Consider the following 25830-nt stretch of genomic DNA (forward strand, 5'->3'; position numbering starts at 1 on the left):
CTTGGCGATTGGCCACCGGGAGACCCCAAGTGCTCCCCCAGACCCAGGAGGCACTGGGGGGGGGGGGTGGCACCTGTGCACTCACCGGTGGACCCAGAAATGCTTTTGGTCTAGATTCATAGATATTAGGGTCGGAAGGGACCTCAATAGATCATCGAGTCCGACCCCCTGCACAGGCAGGAAAGAGCACTGGGTCTAGATGACCCCAGCTAGATGCTTATCTAACCTCCTCTTGAAGACCCCCAGGGTAGGAGAGAGCACCACCTCCCTTGGGAGCCCGTTCCAGACCTTGGCCACTCGAACTGTGAAGAAGTTCTTCCTAATGTCCAATCTAAATCTGCTCTCTGCTAGCTTGTGGCCATTATTTCTTGTAACCCCCGGGGGCGCCTTGGTGAATAAATACTCACCAATTGCTTCTGTGCCCCCGTGATGAACTTATAGGCAGCCACAAGGTCGCCTCTCAACCTTCTCTTGCGGAGGCTGAAAAGATCCAGCTTCTCTAGTCTCTCCTCATAGGGCTTGGTCTGCGGGCCCTTAACCATACAAGTGGCCCTTCTCTGGACCCTCTCCAAGTTATCCGCATCCCTCTTGAAGTGCGGTGCCCAGAATTGCACGCAGTACTCCAACTGCGGTCTGACCAGCGCCCGACAGAGAGGAAGTATCACCTCCTTGGATCTATTCGTCATGCATCTGCTGATGCACGATAAAGTGCCACTGGCTTTTCTGATGGCTTCATCACATTGCCAGCTCATGTTCATCTTGGAGTCCACTAGGACTCCAAGATCCCTTTCCACTTCCGTGCCACCCAGCAGGTCATTTCCTAGGCTGTAGGTGTGCTGGACATTTTTCCTCCCTAGGTGCAGCACTTTGCATTTCTCCTTGTTGAACTGCATTCTGTTGTTTTCTGCCCACTTGTCCAACCTGTCCAGGTCTGCTTGCAGCTGTTCCCTGCCCTCCAGCATGTCCACTTCTCCCCATAGCTTTATGTCATCTGCAAACTTGGACAGAGTACATTTCACTCCCTCGTCCAAGTCACTGATGAAGACATTAAAGAGTATCGGTCCAAGGACCGAGCCCTGCAGGACCCCACTGCCCACACCCTTCCAGGTCGAGACCGACCCATCCACCACTAAGGACGTAGACTAGAAGGTCTAGTAGAAGGTCTACTAGAAGGACAGATTAGTAGTAGAAGGTTGTCTACTTCCGGGTCTGCTGCCGAGCACGCTGGGGAGCCCCATGCTTTTCTCTGGGATTCTTCATGTGCCCCAGCACTGCAGCGGTCAAGAGTTCCTGCTACCTAGAGGTATGTAAAAAAAAAATTTTTAAAGCTGTCTATGTGCAAATCTCTGAATCTTTCCAAATCTCTCCAAATCGATTTGGAGGGTTCTGATTCGATTTGGAGAGATTAAAGGGTCTTCTGATTCAATTCAGAGATTCAGCCACTGAATTGGGCCAAATGTATGCCAAATTGAATCAGGGACTGAAGCTTCACACAGCCCTACTGCTTACTCTGGTGTAAGAAGCAGGCTGGGGCTCTGTCCTACTGCTCCAATTCCCCCTGGGGACAGAAGAACGGGAGCTCCGTATGTTTTTCCAGGTCAGAATCATCACAATCTGAGAAAGCTGAGCGAAGTAGGGGAAAGGGGATAGTAGCAGGAAAATCTCCACTGCTAGAAATGAATGCGTATTCATGGCCTAAGATTGATTAGACTGGGGTGTCAAGCTCATCTGGCCTCACAGGTCAGAGAAGTGGTACAAGGCTGGTCCACAGGCTGGATGACTGGTGTGGGGCCAGCCCTGCAGATCCCGCCCCCTTCCCTGCCCCCCCCCATGCGGCATGCACTCCAAAATGGGTTAAAAAGAAAGATTTTTTTAATGACCATTTCTTCAGTGGAAAAGTTTTTTTGTTTTTTTTTAAATAAAAATAAGCAAAAAAGATTTGCAGAATATGGTTAAATGCATAGATATGGCATATATTCATGTTGTCTATTTTTTCACGCCCATAAAGCTTTAATATACTAGATAATAAGGCATATTTCAAGGAATCAGTGCATATTTCAAAGAAACAGTCCATACATGCAAACTGTTTCCACAATATAGATAGATAGATAGATAGATAGATAGATAGATAGATAGATAGATAGATAGATAGATAGATAGATAGATAGATAGATAATAAAAATCTCTGCTATACTTTTAAATAATCTGTTATGCTTTTGAATAGGAAAAAGAAAAATGGCTTAATTCATATATGTACATATTCCAAGTTAACAGCCTTAAAGTGACATACGACAGATGACCTTTTTTGCAAGGGTACACACTAACTATCAGCAACTACTAATTTGCAGATTCATGTGAATCTTAAATATAATCCCTTCTAGGTTTGATGGGAGTGACGTTTTTGTAGTCTGATTTTTCATATGTATTGAATTGGAAGCATTCTAGAATTTGTGCATTTGTCTGAGTTCTGATAAGTCAAAGGTTTAATTTAATGAAAAACTGATTTAAAAAAAAACCCCAACAACTTCTAACCTTAAGAATGTTGTCTTAAGGTTAATATGTTACTAACAGTCTGTGCCTACCAGACCTAATTAAGGACTACTGAGTAATTGCTGCTAAAAAGCAAGTTTTCAAAGTTACGCTTTCTTAAATATGAATATGCTATCATATTCTTTTGCAAGTATCAATATACAGAGGCTCACTTTAATAAAGTTCCTTAAAAATCTTGTGTTACTCCTTAACATGGTCAACATAGAAACAGGTAGTGTTGAAGTGATCATGTAATGGTCCAGGAAATATGTGAGAAGCAAGAAATTTTGTAAGTGATATCTTTTATTGGACCAACTGCATGTTTGATATAGACAAAGACAAGCTTTGGGGTATTACAGCTGATCCAATAAAAGATACTACCCTACAAAAATTCTTGCCTCTAACACAGCACAGGAACAGCCATCCATATAAAATCAGACCAATAGTCCATCTAATTCAGGATGACAACTCCAGCAGCAGTCACTGGAGATGAAGAATAATCTATCTGCAAGGGAAGTTTCTTATCTAACAACATGCAATTAGGGGGTTGTTTATGTGACAAAACTTAAGAATTTTATATTCTCATTATAAATATAATTGTATTAGGATAAACATAAATCCTTATTAAACTTTTGGCTTCAGTGATATCTAGTGACAAGTTGTACTAATTAATTCTGCATTGCTTTAGAAGCACTTCCTTTTCTCTCTCTTAAATGTGTTGCCTATCAATTTCACTGAATGTCCTCTTGTACCCCTATTACAAGATAAGAAACAGAGCACCCAATATAATTTCTTTATATCATTCATTATTTTGTGTTTCTGTCATGACACTTCTTATCGTTAATGGCTTCTGTGACATTTTTAATTTGGACACAAATGATAATGTTAGAGACTGTCTTTACCTACATTTATTAACTGATCAGTGAGTTCAGAAAACTTGAACAACACCACTGTGCTAAGCCTTTAGTTATTGCTGGTGCTGGAATATGTTTTCATTTAATCCCACAACCTAAAACATAGATTAGTTAAAAATATAGGTCATGTGTATACCAAATTATCATATAACAACCTGGAATTTACAATGCACAATGCAGAAGAAAACAATTAGTCATAATTGTAAAACAGGATTATTTGTGCTGATTTACAGAAAGAAAATCAGGAGAAAGTCACTCAATGAACAAAATCTTAACAGAATGGAGTCAAAATAAGTTAATTCTGAATAAATGCAAAAGAAGTCTGATTCTTTGAATTTGGTTTTTAAAAAAAAATCAACATGAATAAAAGGAACGATTTCTTAAAAGAGCTTTCAGTCTCATCTTTTTCAGAATCTGGAACTACTACAGGCTCTACTTTGATTCTCAAGAGTGATTTATTTTTTGACAATAAAACTACTTCTGTAAAACACATGGCAGCCGACAGTTTGAGTCTTTTCACTTTCACATTTCTGAAGTCAAGGCTTTCACTCCTAGAAAGGCCGAAGTTTAAGTTTAAACTGTAAAGGGCTCTTCTATCTATCATATTTCTATGTAGTCAAAAAGGAACAAATTACTTCATAAAGTACAATCATATAAATAAGAAAACTCTGTCTATTAGCAGTCTCTGTCTGTACTGGTAGACCTTGCTAGTTACTATATTAATATTTACTGATAAAGGCTTAAACCCTTTTATATAAATAAATCTGTTCTATGCTCTTCTAAAGCAAAATAGATTAATAGTATAGTTTTCTACTGCAATACATAATTAGTTACCTAATCTTAAAAAAATTAAGAGGTCTTAATGGGTAACTGACAGTTAAGCTCAAGGGAGCTTAAGTCATTTAGAATCAAAAGCACTATTATTTTCATCATCTTAAGCAAAATATCTCACTCAAAGGGGTATTATTTTTTACAGGTAAATTAGGTATTTAGTACTTTCCATTGCAGAACCTAGACCAACAAGCATCCTCCTGCAGCATCAATCCCACAGAAAATGCAACCAACCACCAACCCTCACTGACATTTGTTACCCATTTGTGATTGTGTGCAGAAACACTCATCCTGTGCATTAAAGCTAGGGACAGAAATTACACAAAAAAGTGACTGGAAAATGGTTCAATTCTGTAACACAACAGAAGTTCAGTGCACATAAACCACTTTCAAAACAGCCAAAACCAGTTTAAGATAAACCTGGATGGATGTAGTATTAGACTTGACTGATTTAACTTCTGTCCCAGATCCCCTTCAGATTCAAGTTAACTCACAGTCCCCCAACATGCCATGATGCTTTGCATCTCCCCTACAGACTCCCCTCCTCCCCACAAAGTGAGTGGTTTAACCTTGGCCCAAGCTGCCTGCTCCAGCAGGGCAGGGGAGGTGTGCTCTAGCACTTCGCATCTTCTGGTCTGAGTCACTGCAGACACATGGCTGCATTTCTGCAGTCAAAACTGAATATCTGCTCACTTGCTTATCAGTTTAATCTATGCTTGGACTAATCTGAGAAGACAATAGATTCAACCTTGGTCTTTTTGACTGTCTGTACTTAGCCAAAGAGCTTCCCAGTCCCCAGGCCACATGTGGGTGGGGACCAGGGAATTCCCCACTCTCCAACTGCACACAATCCACTGCAGAAGGGACATGCATGCAGCCAAGCCAGGGAGGAAGGAGGTCCCCAATGCCCAGCTGTGCACTTCCCAGAATGAAAGCTTCCATGCTCGTGTGCATGCAGCTAGGAAGCCCCTCTGTCCCCAACTGTCCCTCTGCAAACTTGATATTGGGTACACTGCATGGTTTTAAACGTCCCTGCATGGGAGGAGCCCATCAGCTCCTCACATGGAGGCAGTTAACACCACAGTGTGCAGCCTAATCCACACATTCAAATTAAAGCATGATACGAACCAGCCACAAAGATGTTCCACATTTTAACGTAGGACATCTTTGTGGCTGGTTTGCCATTTTATTGCTCCGTAAATTGCCTGAGAGTACGAAATTTTGTAATTTATGGTGCAATTAGTACATTAATAATGCCATAACTGTAAATGTGCCAGGGCCCTGAGACACTGTGGGTCAGAGAACTGACAAGCAATGTATGATTCCCTCTTTTGTTCTACTGTAAATGGTGAGCATACCCAGGCAGGTCTGCTAAATTTTCAGATTATGTTACACAAAACTTTTACTTAATAACTTATCTTCTGATTACTTTTAGTAAACCTTGTTAATAAACTGTTTGATTAATGGGCTGTTGCTTGGATAATTTATCACAGGCTTCTAAAAGAAAGATAGCAAAGGATGGATAAAGCCAAATCCCTCCCTCTTCCTCAATCAAAAAAGGCACAAAAGTGTCCCCCCCAAAGATGTGTTACAATAAAGATGACAATGCTTTTAAAAAGTGATAGTTCCTAGCGCTCTGCTGTCAAAAAATGCATATACTGAATCTAATTCACATCAAAGGTACAAAACCCTGGCCTGATAGAAGTCAGTGGCAAAACTCTCACTGATTTCAGACAGACTAGGATTTCACCCAAAGTCTATCCTTTTTAAAAGCTTTCAAATAGCAGGCTGAAGCACAAAAAATAAAATTTCAACACTGATTTTCCAAGTAGAGGTGGCTTATCACTCTTTCAAATCAAACCCTTTTAAGATTCCACATTAGCTAAAGCATCCAGAAATCAGTATTCACATTTGAAAATTTTGATCCTTGACACCAAGCATAATACAATATTAAAAAGAAAAAATATACACGAGAAAAATACAGCAAGCTTTACACAAAGAATATTTGTTCTAGCCATTGCTTTAATATATACATTTTACGTGTTTCGTGATGAATCTCAGATTCAACACACAGGATTATATACAAGGCATAATAGTGAAATAAATTACTTCTCAGTAGCTGAAGTACCTCGAGATGGGTTATTGACTTAGTTAAGTCTCCATCCGGGCAGAAGTGAAGCAGGGCAGCTCCACACTTGGGGCAGCCGTGATGCACAGGGCAGTGCCAGCTGCCACAGTGCCAACGGAGGTGGTATTATCAGTCACTGCTATAACTCTGGCTACTCCCCTCACACCTCACTCCCTTCCAATTACATTACTCCACCTAGGATGGCTTACAGTGTAAAGCTTCAATTGGAGACTTTTTGCCTTTGCAGTACTGTAACAGGGAACCCTAGCCCTGTTACCAGAAGGCAGGTCGGTCCCTTTAAGATCAGAACTTTCTGGGCACAGCCTGCTGGCAGGGTAGGGGTTAAAAGCTGAGCCAGGCTAGCTAGTCAGGTGACCAGAAGGGGCAGGCCAGAACTATAAAAACCCTGGGCTTGGCAGCAACAGCAGGCAGTGGCCAAAGGGAAAGGAGGTTGCATGTGAGAGCTCCACAGAGAGGCTTGGCTGCTGGTCCGACTGCTGAGAGAAGGGAACTGCTGCTGATCCTCAGAGAATCGGCAGCAGCGCACAGGGAGGAGCATCACAGGCAGCGGGGAAGCAGAAGCACCAAGCCATGAAAAAAACATAAGCTAATATGCTGCCTTCTTTAATTTCTATTTTTTTGTGGAGTGTGTGTGTGTGTGTGTGTGTTGTTTTTGATTGATAGACTGGTGGTTTGTGGACAAAGCTATAGGAGAGGAGGCGGCCTCATTAGGGCCTTGGGTGCAGTCATAAAAGGCCAAGGGGGCCTAGTGCACCAGTGTGTGCAGTTACATACTTTTGGACTGGACCAGAAGTGGGGGTTTGGGGCTGCGGTCCAGCCTTGAACTTGCAGCCCTCTAGCTACGAGACCAGCGGACAGGCCTCAAGGCCAGAGAGCCTGGGCTTTACATCGGAGGCAAAAGGAAGGCCACAAGCCCCAAGATTAAGGAGCTACAGCCTCGGAGTCAAACCCTACCTGGAGGGTTTAGAGTGGTAGGCCTAGCTAAAGAAAGACAGGGGGGCAAGGCCCATGGTGGCTGAGAACCCCAACATAGAAATATAATAGGCAGTCTCCCGCTTGTAACAACATCTGTATAATATTTCCATCAAGACGTGGCAGTTGAGTGAAAGGATGCAAGAAGCATTAAGGGACCTTCAAGGGCACCCCTCTTGGGCTGCAGACAGCAAACAAAAGAAGAAAAAAAGTCACTGGGGAGGGCAACCTGTTACAAGTACTCATAGATTTCATAGACATTAGGGCTGGAAGGGACCTCGGAAGATCATCGAGTCCAGCCCCCTGCCCAAAGGGCAGGAAGTCAGCTGGGTTCATAGGATCCCAGCAAGATGAGCATCCAGTTTGCTCTTGAAGGTGTTCAATGTAGGTGCTTGAACCACCTCCGGTGGCAGGCTGTTCCAGACCTTGGGGGCTCGGACAGAAAAGAAATTCTTCCTTATGTCCAGCCTGAAACGGTCTTGTAGTAGTTTATGACCATTCGACCTAGTTGTCAGCCCTTGGGGCGCTCTGGTGAACAAACATTCCCCCAGATACTGGTGGTCACCCCTGATAAACCTATAGGTGGCCATCAGATCACCCCTGAGCCTGAGCTTTTCTAGACTAAAGAGCTCCAGGGCTCTCAGCCTGTCATCGTAGGGTCTGCTTCCCTAACCTCTAATCATGCGCGTGGCTCTTCTCTGGACTCTCTCAAGCTTCTCCACATCCTTTTTGAATTGTGGAGCCCAAAACTGGACGCAGTACTCCAGCTGCGGCCTCGCTAAGGCCGAGTACAAGGGGAGAATGATGTCCCGGGATTTGCTTGAGAAGCATCTATGGATGCAAACCAGCGTTCTGGTCGCTTTACTAGCCGCAGCATCACACTGCAGGCTCATGTTCATCTTGTGGTCAATGATGACCCCCAAGTCTCTTTCTTGCATAGTGCTAGCCAACATAGCACTGCCGAGCCTATAAGGATGCTGCGGGTTTTTCTTCCCAAGGTGGAGAACCTTGCATTTATCGGCATCGAACACCATCAGATTCTCGTCCGCCCACTTGCTGAGCCTGTCCAGGTCAGCCTGGATCACCTGCCTGTCTTCTGGGCACAACCTAGGCTCCACGCATTCTTGCGTCTACACAGCAAGGAGATATAAATCCCAGCTATGGAATCTTAAAAACTGCATTGTTTCAAGGACAAAAACAATGGAAAACAGGATACAAATGCACGTGTATGCAGGAATCTCAAAGAACACAGATTACTGGTAAGTAACTCTTCCCCCCACCCCCCGTGTGTAACTGTGCACAAACATTCTTGTGGTACATGATTCCAAAGCAGTGTTAGCACATATCAAGGAAGGTTTTGGAGATCCCTAAGAAAATGACAATGGAAGAACCATACTATCAAATACTGCATCTGTCCCAGAGGCTTGATGACGGTATAGGTTAAACCAGGGATGGACAAATTACGGCCTGCAGGATGGATCCAGCCCACCAGGCGATTTCATCTAGCCCACAGGCACCCAGAAATTAATTGTACCCTGCCCAGCCCACATGCTTTACTCCTACCTTCCTGAGCAGGAGGGCCCTGACCCTGGCCAGCACGCAAAACTTCCAAGCAGAGATGCTGCTGCCACTGCTGCAGCCGCCAGGGGACCTGCTTGGCTTCTCTGGTCTCCAACAGGTTCTCCTCATGTTCCTGCCTCAGTGCTTCCTCCAGGCACCAAGTAGGGAAGCTGCAGCTGAGTGGGAATATGGGGTTGGGGCTGGCAGAAGTATGGAGCCCAGGGCCCACACCCAGTGGGATGCTGGCAGCACGGAGCTAAGGTGGGCAGGCTGTGGGTGGGGGTTTCCAGGGTGTGAGAGAGGATGAAGGGGTGTGAGGCTTCCCCTCCCTGCCATGATATACAGCTCTTGTTGGCAGCAGCAGCAGCCAGCACCATGCCCTCAGGGTGCTCATGGCCCATACAGGTGCAGCCACCAGACAATGCGTGGCTCTAGCCAGTTCCAAGAGCTGCATATAGTGGCAACTAGAACCAGGCCAGCCCATCTCTATCGCAAAGGGCTCATATGTGCAGCTTCTGGCCCTTGCGCACCAGGGAAGGAAGCCCTGTGCAATGGAGCCAGTGGCCTTCTCTGCTGCCACATGCAGCTCCTGGGACTCTGCCGGGAAGCAGGGAATGGAGCTCCCTGCCACTTCCAGTGGAGTCCCTTGAGCTGCACATAGTGGCAGGGAAGGATGCCTGGAGAAGGACTTGTTAAGAAGCCAATCGGATACACCACTACTTCATGCTTTGAGTAGGGGTGCACCGAGACTTTTGGGGCTGATACCAATGGCCAATTTTTAAGGAGCTATATCAGCTGATACCCATCCAATTCTGATATACAGCCGGGCGGCTTGGAGACCAGTGTCGGGCTGGTAAGCCTGCTGCAGGGAGGGAAGGGGCATGGCAGGGGGCAGAAAGAGGCCCCCATGGTGAGGGAGGGAGTGGGGCTGGGGCAAGCGCTGCTCAGCCAAGGTGAGTACAGGACAGAGCCACTAGCAGCTTGTCCATGGGGTACCAGGGACAGAAGGAGGGGTAGCTCCCACTGCTGTACACATCCCAAGAGGGCATGGGGGTGTGCTCCTGGATCTGTGAGTGGGCCAAGGGCAGGCTGCCACTGTGGGCTCAGGCCAGGGTGGTACCAAGCTCTTCCCAGCAGGAGGGCTGGGCCAGGCTGCGCTTGGGGCAGGCAGGCACAGCATTGGGAGGGGGTTCTGGGGGGGGCTGCAGTCACCCCAAAATTCACCTAGCCCCTCTCCCAGCACCACTGCTGTGCTCCCTGACCACAGCCAGGCTGCAAGTCAACATGGTGAGCATGGAGGCGAGCCAACAAAACACTACATCTCCACCCAGGCAGTTGAGAAGAAAATGAGGAGAGAACCTGTATGTTGCCATTTATCCCCTTGATGTAAAGCTATGAGGAGGGGCAGGCCTAGGGTGCACTTGACAGGTCCTACTAAGGCAAAAAGTCTCCAAAGATTCAGGGCATGAGCATTTCCATAGTAAGGCTGCAGAGGTGAACAGTATCTTATAAGAGAAAGTCCACTTTTGTTTGTATGTTCACATGATGAGGTAAATAAAGCTTGCACGCAGTAGAGAATGACAGACTGAGCTAGGCTGTTTTTTACCTTTGTAAAAAGCTTTGTTTTTTACCTGGAAATTGTCCAAATTGTTTCTTAGTTTCTACTGGGAGTTGACAGAAGTTGTATAAATGGTACTGCCACAAAAAAGAGCCCTACTCAACCTTCCCAATCATCTATCACTGAACAGTAACGTAGCATGAAATAAAGTATATTTTTAACTGATATATTTGTTAAGGCATGAATGAAAAAAAATTAGTTGCTTTCTTCATGAAAATGTAATGTTGCAAAAAACACTTACCACCAATATGTCATTTACTTTGAGTAGTTTAACACACATTAAGTACACTTCAGCTAAGTGTCTAAAAGACTAAGACTGTCATTTTACAATTCAAAAGCACAATCTAATACTTCTCTATTCAGGAAAATCGGGAAGCAGAATACATTTTTTCACAGCGTTACACAATAGTGATTGAATAAAGAAAATCAACAGAAGAATGAGTTTTATCATCATGGTAAAATTGAATTTTTAGAGGTCTTTGTAAAATCTGTCTTAAACATTCCTTATATATAATGTGGTACATTTTAGCAAGTGAATATGAATACTAAGGTATTAATGCAATACTATCCAATGAAAGCTCCTTTTCCATTTAACCTAGAAGGGTCAGGGGAAGCTAAATTTAATTTGAATTCTCTTGAGGACACAACATTTCAAGTTTCCTTACATTGTCAAACTTGTGCTCCAATATTCCATTGTAGGGTGGGAGAAAGAAAGGGAACAAGGTTGTATTTCAGAGTTGGACCCTATCCCTTGCCCATCCCTTCCTGTAAATTGAGATTATCCAAAAAGCTAATACTTTTGATTTCTGAAAAACACATGAATACCAGCATCTGGAGTGAGTGACCTGGATACATTATAGACTAACTGAAATACCAGATTAATGAAATTCAACCTTCAGCTAAACGAAAGCTCATTAACCCTTCAGTGTGTTGTTAGTACTGTAGCCTGCATTGGGATCTTTGGTGTAAATAATTTTATTTGAAAACAGAGCTTCCCATGAAAGCCCAGATGCACCTGTTTATTGGAACAGCCAGTTGGAACACTCCCTAAGAATTGTTTGCATTTATTATTTTAAAAAACAGGCTTCAAAAAGACACAATATACGAAAACAGTTGTTATTTTACCTCATTTTCTCAAAGGAGAAGATATGCTGCTATTCAACAAGATACAGAGGTATCATTATACTGTTGATTTAATACAGCCTGGACAGAGCAAAACATCCAAAAAACACCAGAGAAGGTCTAGATCTAGGAAGTCAGAAAAACTAAGCTCCAAGCAGAAAGCATTACATTTGAAAGTATAGTTTAGTGAGTAAACTGCATGTTCAAAGTGTGTTTGGATCCAGAGTTTACCAACTGAAATTCACAGATTCACAGAAGTTTAGGGCTGGAAGGGACCTCGTAAGATCATCAGGTCCAGCCCTCCTGCTGTAGGAAGGGAAGACTGCTGGGGTCAAATAACCCCAACAAGGTATGTGTGTGAAGTCTTGTTCCGAAGATCTCCAGGGTAGGTGCCTGCACCACCCCCAACTGGGAATCCATTCCAGAGCCTGGTCACGTCAACTGTGAAGAAGTCTTTCCTTATATCCAGTCTGGAACCTTCTTCTAGGAGTTTATGACCATTGTTCCTGATTTTCCCCTGGGGCACTTTGGTGAATAGTTTTTCACCTAGCCCCTGATATGTTTGTAAGCTGCCACCAAATCCCCCTGAAGTCTTCTCTTTACGAGGCTGAGTAGTCCCATATCTGTCAACCTTTCCTCATATGGCTTGCTCTTCAGGCTTCTAATCATATGAGTGGCTCTTCCTGGCCTCTCAAGCTTCTCCACATCCTTCTAGAACTGCAGCTCCCAAAACTGGATGCAGTACTCCAGCTGTGGCCTCAGCAATGCCAAGCAGAGCAGGAGAATAACTCCCTTAGTTCTGCTTGAGAAACATCGGTTGATGCATGCCAACATATTATTTTCTCTGCTAACTGTGGCATCACACTGGTGGCTCATACTTATTTTTATGGTGAATTATGACCTCCAGGTCCCTAAAGATAATTTAAAGATATCAACAGGCTACTTGCTTTCTTCTTTCTTGCTTTGCTTCCATCCTCTAGATCAAAGCTTCTTCATGTTGAGCTGCACCCAGTGCCAGATGATCAATCCAAATCATATGGGATTCTGCACACTCCTCCTAGCTTTCTACAGATATTAAATGACTTTGCATCATTTTGGCACACATTGTGGTACTGCCATAGGGGGTTGACCCCACTTTCTAGAGCCATCTCAAATCTTTCTATACAAAATATTCTGGAGAATATGCTCTTCTCCCATTCTCCTGAAATGGCTGATCTATTATAACCGCCTGTTCTTGATGGTGGTTTCTAAACACGTCTGTCCTGTATGCTCCAGTACCTCTGTGTTTGGCATTCTGTCTCCCCACTTTAGTTTTAGGATCTTAAGTAGACATTTCATGTGGAAGCTGCTCAATCTCTTTATGTGCTTAGCCTATGTAGTCCACATTTCTGAACCATAAAGCAGGGATGACAGCATGCAAGTCTCGTAGATTCACATCTTCACTGTATTGATAGTTTGCTCTTATTCCATGCATGTTTCTGTAACAGGCCAAAATTCTTAGCTGCTTTTCCAATTCTGTTAGACAGTTCAGTCTGAAGGTCAAGATTCCTGCTGATCATAGAACCCAAGCAGCAAAAACCATCAATGACATCAAGAGGTTTATCCTTCAGTGTGATGTCAGATATTGGTTCTTCTACCCCTTGGTACACTATCACAGTCTTCTTGAGACTAACTGACATTTAAAAAAAACGGCTGGATGGTAAGGGGTGGAGGGAGAAAACCAAACACTTAAGTGTTGGCTTAAAGAGGAAAGTGTACGGCTGGAGAAAAATAACTTACTTTCCTTTGTAGCAAGGATGCATTTCAACAGCAAGTCTTCAATGTCCTGCAGAGAATCTCTCTCTACAGCAGCCTTTCTGGTTATTTGGGAAAAGTTTCTTGGCCACAGTACAAAAAAAGGGGGGGGGGGGAGAGATGGCATTTTGATACAGCTGAAAGTTGCAGTGGCACCGGTGAGAACCTGAAACTGCATCAAGTTTTTGTCAACAAGAGACATTTAAGTGAGAAAAATTCTTAAGGATTCAGTGAAGAATTCAACTTGTTCAACAGTGTCTAAAAGAAGCTCCCTTGGAAGAAATGTGCATGTCAAACCCATAACTATATTTCCTCAGTCCTGGGCATGATGTGGAAAAGAACGTGAGGAGAATCAGATATTGTTACAAGAGCAAGAACAAGTGAATTCCCATGACAGAGAATTTTGTACAGAAAGTAATTCTGTGGTGCAGCAAATAGTTCAACTTAATTAGTGTTGTTTACATTTTTAACACACCCAAGGGAATTCCATACAAATATCTTCATTAAAAGAAATCTAAAGTTGCAAAGAGAAGCACTATAAACTCAGAAAATGCCAAAGTTAAACTTCTGCAGGCATCTTAACTTTCCCTATATTTTTATGCTGTGCGGCTCCCAGCCTCATTCGGTTCACATGACAGACCATATTTACTGAACAAATCATTCTTGAACTTTTGTTTTGTATCCTCCTCATTCAGCATAATATGGGCTCAGGTCTTACTTGCCACATACCCTCCAACTCCTACACTAAGGAAAGTAATTTCCTTGTGCATTCCTCTAGGTTGCACTCATTGCAGTATCCAAGTGCTTCACAAATATGAAGCAAATTATGTTTAACACATCCTTGCCACTTTCTGAATGGCTGTCATTGCTAAAGGCTGCCTCATATGCATACAAACAAGGGAGCAAAATTAAGGTTATACAAGCAACAAATTATTTATCATAACATTTCAAGCACTTAATTTTGCAGCCTAAATAGTCTGGGCAGTCACATTTTTTAATCTAATAAACTTCATTAAAGAAAAATGTTGAAAAAGGAAAAAGAGTAAAATCAAATGCAATGACATGCAAATATAACCACCCCTCTACCATACATTAGAATCAAGATTTGAAACCAAAGCCTTCAGCAGTACAGCACAGTTTGAGTTAAAGTGTTAACTATATTAACTACTAGGAAAAGGTCACTTTAGACCAAGGGTGGGCAATTATTTTTGGGAGAGGACCGCTTACTGAGTTTCAGAAAGCCATCAAAGGCCACATGACAGGCAGCCCAGGGCAGATTAATATTAATTTTCTACATTTTTTTTAGGGGCCCTGCGGGCCAGATAGAATGGCCTGGCGGGCCATATCTGGCCTCCGAGCTACATTTTGCCCACCCCTGCTTTAGACCTTCATGTGTTTTGGAATAAATAGGTAGCTTGGCCAGCCTCATTTTAGAGGGAGAATTATTCAGAAGAACTCCTTCACTCTGTGGTGAACTGAACGTTCAGTTTTCAACAGGGGAAGGCAGGGGGAAGCCTGCACTGACCCAGGCCAGCAGGTGGGGGGTGCCAGAGCATATCTCCCAGCCTGCTGGCTATTGCCAGCCCAGCCAAGTGTCTGCAAAGTCCTGCTGTCCCCCCACAGGGTGTTAAGGAGTCCCCTGCCTGGGTGCTGACCCACCTCAGAGCCTCCCCCTCAGAGGACTTCCCTCAGTCTGGGTTCCCCAGCCCAGGCAGCCCTGGGGAGCTGAGGGAAATACACCTTCCCCCTTCCCAGCTGCCGACTGCTTCAGCAGCTGCCCCTGCAGGGAGAGAGGAGGAGTCCTCCGGGCCAGGTGCCTGCCCATGCAGCCTGGCGGGGTGGCACCAGGCAGCACATGCTTTGGGAGGCTTACCCCAACCCAGCCTCAGGCAGTCACAAGATGCTGTGGGGAATTCTTCTCTTTGCCAAGCCTTGGTCTTGGTTGCTGTCAATCTTGGGGATAGCCCAGGGAGCAAAGGAAAATTCCTCTGCTCTCCTGCATTAGTTCTGGCTCAGATTCACAGCAGCTAAGGAAAAACCAGCTGTGGAGGAACAGAATTTCCCTCCACACCCTTAAGCTGTCTGAGATTCGCAGGGCTAAGGCAAGCAGTGTTCTGGAGGGAAGTTTTCTAGGGGAGCCTCGGCTTGAGTGGGGGAAGCCCCCCAGGGCATGGGCAGGCACCTGGCCCAGAGGACTCCTCCTCCCTCCCTTCTGTGGCAGCCACTGAAGCAATCAGCAGCTGGGGCGGGGCGGGGAATGGGCTGCCAGGGTCTGAAAAGCCCCACCACAGGGGCTTTCCCTCCCCCCATGTGCTGTGTAGATCCTGGCTAGGGTGCTGGGGGTCTGCTCCCCTGCCCCTGCCGGCTGATGGACACAGGCAGGAGCAAGCTTAGGAGCAGTAGAGCGAGGCAGTCGCTGCTCCACTGGACCAGGCAGCATAGCCCAAGGCTGCAAAGCATCCTGGGATGCTGGGGTACTATGAGTTAACCTGACCCAGGAAGGGATCTGGGATAGAAGTTCCATAAATCAATTTTACCTAAATCAGTTCAGTCTGATACTAGAGCCAACTAGGTTCATCTTAAACCTAAACTTGGTCATTTTGAAATTGGTTTATGTATACTGAACTTCTGTTCTGTTACAGGTTTAAACCAATTTCTGATCACTTAAGCCAGTTTATGTGTAACTTCTGTCCCTGGCCTAAGAATGTGCAACTTGTACTTCCAGAGCTATCTCTGTCACCATGACTCAGATCACATGAGATCAGTCGCATGCGTTTCCTTCATGGTAGTGGATTACAGGGACAAGCCCATTTCCTGCTTCTTTATTTAAATCCATCACTCAATAAGGATCATCTATTCAACACTGAAAAGAGACCTGTATGCAGGCCTCACACAAAACACTCAATGGTTACAAAATGCTTGTCTTGGTATTAAAGGACCCAACCAATTAACAATTGCTTATTTGCTGAAGAAAACCAACACACTGAGGTTTTCATGAATCCTTGTTGATTAAAATTATTCAAAACACGTTTACTTTATTGATGACATAATAGAAAAAATATCACTATGGTAAACAAAAGAAATGTAAGATGAGATATTCTGAATTAGTTCTTGGAAAAAATTATGACATTCAGTCATACAACTGTACCTGCAAACAATATCACTTCATTTATAAAACTTCTTTCCATAAGAATAAATTGCCATAGCCAAGCCAGCCAAGCATGAGTGTCAAAGCACATATTATTAAGTTCATAAGACAGCACAGTGCTAGGAAAAAAGAGAAACAGAATAATATATCCAACTTAAGCCAAGCTACAAAGACTTGAAGTTTAAATTTAATTACTCAATAGCCTTTTCTAGTGAACACAGATTAAAACTATTTGTCACATACAACTCTGATAAATAATTAGTATGAAATTCAGTGGCAATGGCATTTTGCTTCGTGTCCAATAATGCTTTAAAAATGACTTTGTCAAGGATTAAGACTGAACAAAGATTTTACCATGAGCTTGTAAATAATGACTGGGAATACAGACTGGTTTATTTTAAAATGTAGTAAAGAAAAAATGTCACTATACTCTTCATTAAAAACAACAGGTGAATCTTCATTTGGGAAGATGAGGTATAAATAAAAAGAATTAATTGACATTTTGCATCTGTTTTCCTAAGGTATGTAAACATGCATCCTTCCTTGCACATTTACAATGCTCACCTATACAGAGTCAAAAGTAGAGTGTCACAAACATCAAAGAGAGAACGTAAAATTGCGAACAAAATGACAGTGCAAATATAGCCAGAGCTGAACTCGCAACTAATACAGCTTCTGACATGCTGAACTCCTGCAGACCAAAAAAATGTAAATGCTTCAGTGAAACTAAACACCCTCTTGAGGTTTGCAATCTGCTTTGTTTTATAAAAAAAGCACAATAACTTTATTAGCTTGCCAAAAATGTAAATACCTTTCCATCATTAAACACTAGCAATTTAGCTCTATGAAGGCAAAGACTTTCTGCCATTAGCAAACATATTAATAAAAACAAGTCTAGCCTCTAAATTTGTAAATGAATCTTAACTTTAAGTACAGGTTAAAGCAGGGGTATCAAAACACAGGCCGGTGGGCCAGATCCAGCCTGTGGGTCTTGGACCAACCCTGCATGCTGCACTCTACCAAACTGGCCTCAAAATGCTGCCTCCACAGCTAGCCTGGTGTGTCCTGTATTGGCCCCACTGTCCTGTGGATTGGTCAACCCCCATACAGTGCCTGCAACACATGCCAGCCCCAGTCTGGGGCTTGTGCTGCCGTGCTGGCTCCATAAACCATGATGCACATGGCACACAGGGCTGAAATAGGAAACACCCTGCACATGACACTCCACTGGACAGCCCTGAACACTGGTTCTGGCCAGGCTCATCTGGCCTGAAGATCAACCCAGGCATGCATTGACACCCTTGGGTTAACAGTGAACAAGATTAGGAACTTAACTGTCAAGTGTTTTATTTTCAAGCTATCGCAGTTTCTAGAATGAAACAGGACATAACAGTGGCATTCAAAGCCAGTGCTTAGAGCAGGGCTGTGCAACCGGTAGCCCCAAAGGGTTAATATGCAGCCCCCAGACTCATCTGGCTGCTGCTCCCCACATAGCTCCCATTGCAAAAGCAACCAGAGTCTCCAGCCTCCCCCCTCCCCTTCATCTACCACTTTCTGCTGTCACAACCCAAGGGTGTGATTTTTTTTTGTGCGCGCTTCGGCACTGCTGAATTATTTTCCCGCCTTTTGTAGCTTTCTTTGCAGGGTGCATTTCTTTGTTGCAGCACAGAAATGCACGTTGCAAGGAGTTCCCTCCATTTGTATTTAAATTCGTGCCCCACTATTGGTCAGTTCTAAATTATTCCTACGTGGTGGCTAGCGATTGGCTTGCTAGCCGTATAAGAGGCTTGAGTGGTTTCCGCCCAAGTCGGAGAACTTTGAGCACGCTGCAGAGTGCCTCTAAGGAGATTTGACTTGCAGCTAAGCTGATCGATAGACTGATCACCTATCGATTCTTCTCCCCGTCGCCGAACGATCCCTCGACGTACCCTTTCCTGCGCGCAAAGTTCCACGGAGCCTCGAAAACTTCCTGTGAGTGAATCAGAGTTCTTTCTGAGTCCTTAAACTAGGATTTAAGCAAAGTATTCCTGGAAACGTTCCAGCCTACACTGCGACCATCTTCGGTGTAAGTAAACAATCTTAAACAACCATTAAGCGTCCGTGCCTAATTCTAGCGCGCCGCCTGCCTTCCCCGACCCGGCGTGTCCAGGCTGCTGGCCACAGCCCACGGCGCAAAAAAAGGGCCTTGGATCGTTCCCAGCCCGCACATCTGCCTTCAACGCTAGAGCCTGGACATTGCAGCAGTGCAGGGAGCTGCTGTGCCTGGGGGATGAAAAGGTAGGGAAATTCATGGCTGTGTGGCACCAGGAACATCACACAGCCGCACCCCCCCAAAAGCTGCTGTATGTCACAGGCATGCATTGCAGCAGAAGGAATACTCCTTGCACACCTGCACAGCACAACAGTGGGGGAGCCCCAAGTTGCCGGGCGGGGCAGGGGGCAGAAGGATGGCCCACACAGATGTGCAGTGCAACATTTGGTTAGGGGAGTGTCTTCGCAGTCCCCAGGGGTACAGAAGTTGGACTTACTTGATTTAAACATCAGTGTTGCATTCTTAAAGACTGCAAATGTGCAAGTTGGTCAACAGTTTAAACCATGTGCTAATTCTCTCCTCCTGCTTTCTGCGCACGTGTTGATTTCACACTCTTAATTTTCTTTTTAAATAGATAGACATGCTACTGCAAGAATATTCCATGATGACAAACCATGCACAGTGACTAAGCACTGCTGAACAAAATTCACCTTTTTCAAAATTTTAAACCATGGGACCTAAACACTGCATCTGTCTCTTTTAACTTGACTGTATCCTTTTATATTTTCTCTGCCTCCACTTGTTAACAGTATAACTAGTTAGCTTGGAACACTCCAATCTAAAGAGAACAGAAAACACTTGAAGTTCTCTTGGAACTGAACTAAAGGCTAAGTAAGCATCAAATCTATCATCACATATGGAAAAGGGTTTTTTGGTGGGTTGTTTTTGGTTTTTTTTTTAACAACATAGTCGACTGCATTGGAAACCTTCCATGGCATAACATCATCAATTGTTCAGTACCACAATGACAAGTTTATCACACTGTGCCACAAACATAAAATGAAGCAAGCAACCAACAGTCTATTTCCCCAAAATAACATACTCTGTCACTGTCAAAGCAATCCAAAACCTAAGAATTCAGAATGAAATGATGAGGGTTTTGTGCTTTTTGGATTTTTTTTTTATTTTTCACCAAGCTCTTCTAAATAGATTTCGTATTCAGCACTGTCTCCAACAGTAACACATTCAAAATTTGCAGACAGCAATTGCTTACTTTAGCCACAAGTATCTTGTATTCCAGGGGTTGGCAATCCCTGGCACACAGGCCATTAGTGGCACGTGGAGACATTTTTCCCAGCAAGCCGAGAGGCATGCAAGAAAAAAAAGTTTTTAAACAATTTAAGTTGCTGCTCTGGGCTGTCCTGTGCAGCCACAAGTCGCAGCGTGGCGGCAGGCACCGGGGCGGAGCCAGGGGAACACAGGCAGGGAGGCTGTCTGTGCTCTACTGCCCCTGCCCCTTGCTCCCAGGCTGCGCCCTCCGTCTGGCTGGCCCCTGGAGGGAGCTGTGGATAGACAGGGCTGGGGCAGGTGCTGCGCAGGGTTGCTGCCCTGGAGGCTTCCAGCAGGTGGTGGAGCCCTGGGGTCAGGCAAGCAGGGCAGCACTGTCCCACCCGGGCAGGGCAGCACTTGGGTGCTGAGGCCAGGCGGTCAGGGCAGGGTCTGGGCAGCAGGGGGTGAAGGGGGAGCAGAGGGCACTGTGGGCAAGCCAGGCCCGTCAGGCCCTGAGGAAGGTGGGGGCTGGGCAGGAAGTGGGGGATGGACCTCAGCTACCCTGCGCATCTGGGGATGTTGCCTGGCTGGGCTCAGCTGGGCTCAGCTTCCCTCTCTGGGATCGGCCTCTCTGCACGTTGGGCACAGCGAAGGCAGGGCAGAACCATCCCCACGTGCCAGGTACAGTATGAGTGGGAGCCGCAGCCACATGCTGTTCCCTCAGGCTCTGGGAACAGCCACCGCAGCTGCCCCACACTGCCCGGGCTCTGGCCTTGCCCACCTGCAGCTCTCCTCAAGGGGCCAGGGCAGGTACTGCACAGAGCTGCTGCATGGCAGGCTCCCGGCCAGCTCGGCAGCTGTTCCCAGAGCCCGAGGTAACAGCCTGCAGCTGCAGCTCTCACTCATACTGTACCTGGCACGCACAGAGGCCAAGAAGGAGCCCCCTGAGCCCGGCATCCTGCCCCAGCCAGGCAGCATCCCTTCACGGGCAGGGTGGCTGCGCCCCATCCCGGCAGAGCTGCACGGACCGGCTGGGCCCCACCTCCGGTGCTGCTGGGCCCCCCGCTGTGGCCTGAGGCAGCCCCTGTTCCCTGCCTGACACCAGCTCTCCTCCGATTGCAGCCTTCCCAAGGGTCTGGCCAGGCCAGCCTGCCCGCAGTGACTCACCCACTGCCTGCTGCTCCCTGCTCCTCTCTCCCCCCTCTCATTATAACATGCTTAATAAGAAAAAAAAAAAATCAAAAGTACAAAGGCAGTACATGAAGTTTTATTTACTGTCACCAGGTTTAGAATTTTTTGAAAACTTGGTATTTACTGTAAAAAAAGCAACATTTATGATTCCCAACTGTATTAAATATGCAGTGCATCCTGCCATGTCCCCCCCCTCCCCGTTTTGTTTTTATGGTGTGCCAGCACTCCAGTACCTTACAAGGTAGACATTGTGGTTTTTTCAGCACTCTGGCCAAAAAACACTGCCTACCCCTGCTCTATTCTATAGGGATGAAATAAGAGCTCTCTCATATTGGCACATTTTAAATTTTGTAACATTAGAAAATAATTTTAAAACATAACTTATCATTCCCATAATAAGTTATATAGTCAAATCAGAATAGGCAGAGTTCAACTTTAATGTAAACTAGCATAATTAAAAATACCAATTTTTAAATAAATTTAAAAACTCAGGAAAGGTTGGGTGTATTTTGTTATATTAAAATACAAGCAATGGCCTTCTCTGGCCTGCATTACTCACAAGTATTTTTGCCATTGAAAAATATATCTATTGCAAACAGTGTTAAAATGTGCTTATTACCATATTGGTTTTTTTTAAACAGATGAAGTGCACCCCAAGCAGAGCACTATGCAAGTGTAACATAACCCTCCCTGTATTCCAATATTACTTATTTGCATTATTTTCTACAAGGACCTTCTAAAATTGGAGCCTCACTATGTACAAGGTATATAAACATGAGGTGCCACCACCAAGACCTGCCGGACTAAACAAACAAGTTATACAAAAAAGATGGGAAATGGGAAAAATCAGTCACATAGGAAAATGAGGCTTGGTTAAATTAAGCAGTCTGCAAAAGATCAAAGAGATTAAACCTAAATTTGTGTCCTACTCCAATTATGTTCTTGTTTTCTCAAAGGCTTAAATGATGTATAGGGCTTTGGGCAAGCTCTCAGGAAAAAACAGCTTTTTAAGACGGTGTGTTTGATGGACATTTCCATGTACATGTCTGAACAATACTTTTGTAATACAGCTGGGCTGCTGACTGTGGGTAAGACTTGAGAATATTTGCATGATAAATATTTGTACTCCAATGCATCCAGAGCGGACTAATCCGTTTCTGCTACTGATTACATGCTCTTAAATGTTTTGGGCATGTATACACATGCTCTGGGAGGTGTGTATGTGTGTGGGGGGGGTCCTTTAATTAGAGCAGCTCCAAGACCCACTCTAATTAAAGCGCCCAGAGTGTCACATGTATCAGCGTCCCCGCACTGAAAAATGGCAGCAGGGGCGCTTTAACTAAAGCTCGTTCAACGAGCTTTAAAGTGCCCCTGCTGGTATTTTTCAGCATGGGGACACTGATACAAGTGACACTGGAGTGTGCTGGAACGTGGCAATTACCACACTCCAGTAGATTCAAATTACAGAGCATGAGAACAGCCTTGATGCACGTGTACAGGTGGCTCCAAGAACCATGGAAGCGTAACAGAGTCAGATTTGTTAAGTGGTGGGATTTTCAAAATGCAATTGGACAAGCTAGATAGTTTAAAAAGGTGTTCTGGATTCTCTTCCATTTTTAAATATATTGGCTTTACCTATTCATGTTCAGAGACTGAAAATGATAACAGAGATACCAAATTGTGTAAAATGATCTGGTTTAAAAAGCAACAAAGCCTAATTTCAGTACTGTGTCAAAAGAGAAGGGATGATACCATAGATTAAAAAAAAAAAAAAATGTGGAGGATTGCCTTTATTGCCAGCACTTCTAAGGAATTTAAGAATGTATTTCCTATTCCAAAAACACTCTGGAAACCACTCCTGTAACACAGAGCCAAAAGTGAACTGTGAAAGATCAGTAATACTGGAAATAAACAGTACCACACGATAATTTAACAGAGACAACATCTGAATATAAATGACAAGAAATAGCTCTGGGAGATGCTGCAACCCCAGACGGGAGGAATTCATGACCCTGAGCCATTTATTAACCAAAAAAATTGTCAGAAAGGCAGGCAAACATCATTAAAGAAACGAAAGAAAATTGCTTCATAGGCCATTTTCCCCTCCTTAAATTGCCTTGGCTTCTTTGTCTTTTGTTTTTGAAGTCTCACTTGCTGTTGTGAAGTCATTAGAAGGCTCCTTCATATAGCATGTATAGTTTGCATAAAGCTAATGTCCATAAAAACAACAGAATCAGATATTGCTGAGGCCTCAGTTACGAACTAAACATGACATTCAAATAATGCAAATCCGTCTGATCAAATTCTAGATTTCTCCCCGTGCCAACCAATCACTCACCTAGAACTTCCCATTTCCTAATTATGGACATTTTGGGGAAGGGTAAGGACAAGCTTTTAAGATGACCCAGAACAATTTCTACAAACGAACTAAGTGGGCTTATGCTTTGTGCTTTTTTTTCTATGTTGAGAGACTTAAACGTTAGAAGGTTTATTCCCCAGCAAAATTTTGCATCTTTCCTGTTGCTTTTGAAATATCCAATCTCACCTTTCCTGATTTTGACAAAGGTCCACTATTAGAACCTTGGAACTACCATAGCGCACTATTTTTTTGCAGTAATCCAAAGACTTTTCCAGGAAGTAACTGAGACAAAAAAAAAAAATCTAAGTTCTGGCAAACTGTGTGGAAAAAATATTAAGTTCCTGGGCCTCTTTCTTTACATATACAATTGATTTCCCTTTCCATGACCAGAAAGAGGTAGTTAGACCTGTTAGTCTAAAGTCAGACAGAAGACAGGGTAGATTTGCACTTTACGGACTAACTAAATCAGAGACGCGTAGAATAAGCTTTCATAAACCCAAGCTTCCCAGTCAATTTGATTAAATCTTTACCCATTTTTCTTTCCTACTCAACAGCATTCCCTTAAAATTCAGACTGTCTGAGACACTTATATGTAAAAAAGATATTATAGTGATTTTCAACCAGTTCAAGAAATCAGGTGTTGCTCAAATTAAGCACCAGGGTAATTTTGTCTTTACCTCTAAAAATTCCACTCTGACTTCGAAGGAAAAAAGCATACATCTATGTCATCATGCAATAAGTTATTTAAAGACTCACCTGCTATTGTGAGCTTGGCTGTTCTGCTTACAATGGTCCCAAGGCTTTCCACAGTCGCCACACACTGATAGTATCCTTCATCAGGCTTATTGTGTTTGGAATGCACTACACTGTTTATTAATAAAGATCCATCAGGTAGCAGCTGGCGACGATCATCTGACACCAAGTTTAGAAAAGTTCCATCTTTTTTCCACTCAATTTTTGGAGAAGTCTCACAAAAAGCTGAACAGTTCAGTACGACTGAAGCTCCCCGAACAGATAACGTGTCTGTGGGCTCCACCACAAAATAGAAGGGCATGAAGGTTCTCACACTGGATGCTGTGAAACAAGTAAAATTAACAATCAGTTCATCCTTCTACTGTTTGTTAATAAAAAGGAGATATATTTCTTTCCCCATTCCCACCCCCCACAAAACTTGATTCCTCCAAAATGTTTCTAGTAATCATTTACAGCTGAAAGTATGCCCCTGAATATTTTGGAAAAGCCACATTCTCAGCATGTAATGATATTTTTCACAATAGATGCTTTGAGTGAATAACTGTACGGTATACATCTAAAACATACGTTTATGAAAAAGTGGAAAACCTCAGAAAAAAAATCAATTGCATGTTCCTGCTTAAGAAGGAAACAAACTGATTGGCTGGATCTTTATGGTTCCAAAGGTTTGTACCAATGGCCTTTTAATGCCCTATTGTGATTTATTTTTGTATTAGAAAACCCCAGTTACTTTCCAGATAGCATAAGGTTCAGCAACAGTGCCATGCAGCTATATTCAAACTAGTTCCAGAACAAGAAGTTGATTAGTCTCAAGGAAAGGAGGAAGGGGAGGCTCTGAGCTGATGTGACCATGATGGTTTTGGGCTCCAAGCAACAATCTGCATGGAATAGCACTTTACTGTGTAGACGTGCTGCCTTGTTCAGAGCAAAAAGAGATATTGTCACATGGCATCATGATGAGCTACGTAGATACACACACCTTGCCTAAAAATATTACATCTTATTAATCAGCAAATATATAAGCACATACACATTTCAGTTTAAAAAGAAAACAAAAGGAATTGGTTTGCCCCAAACTGTGGGTATACAACAAAATTTGGGACTCTAATAGAGACCTGTGCCATCGAACAGAACTATTACATAAAGTCAAGTTTATCGTACTGGCAGCAAGTCTACACAGGAGAACCAAAAAAGACCAATCCTCTTTAAAACTCCAGTCTTTAACCACACACTATCATCACTCTATATCAGAGCATCCTAAACAAAGAATTAATACCATTTAACTATGATTAAGTCATTTAACGTCATTTCAAGCCTATTCCAGATTCAATTTAAAATAAAATTCTTCTGTTCATAGATTCATAGATGTTAGGGTCAGAAGGGACCTCAATAGATCATCGAGTCCGACCCCCTGCATAGGCAGGAAAGAGTGCTGGGTCTAGATGACCCCAGCTAGATGCCTATCTAACCTCCTCTTGAAGACCCCCAGGGTAGGGGAGAGCACCACCTCCCTTGGGAGCCCGTTCCAGACCTTGGCCACTCGAACTGTGAAGAAGTTCTTCCTAATGTCCAATCTAAATCTGCTCTCT

General features: G+C 43.9%; 1 protein-coding gene across 4 annotated transcripts in view; it reads right to left on the bottom strand.

Annotated features, from left to right (window-relative positions):
• The window catches only part of NEO1 (neogenin 1), a 395751-nt gene that overhangs the window by 214942 nt on the left and 154979 nt on the right, over nt 1–25830 (bottom strand). For all 4 annotated transcript variants that reach the window (XM_059714916.1, XM_059714914.1, XM_059714915.1 and 1 more), the window contains exon 2: nt 24245–24562. In XM_059714916.1, coding sequence (XP_059570899.1) covers nt 24245–24562 — 318 coding nt within the window. The remainder of the gene's footprint in view (nt 1–24244; nt 24563–25830) is intronic.

The sequence above is a fragment of the Alligator mississippiensis genome, chromosome 11 (genome assembly GCF_030867095.1).
Source record: "Alligator mississippiensis isolate rAllMis1 chromosome 11, rAllMis1, whole genome shotgun sequence".
NCBI lineage: Eukaryota > Metazoa > Chordata > Crocodylia > Alligatoridae > Alligator > Alligator mississippiensis.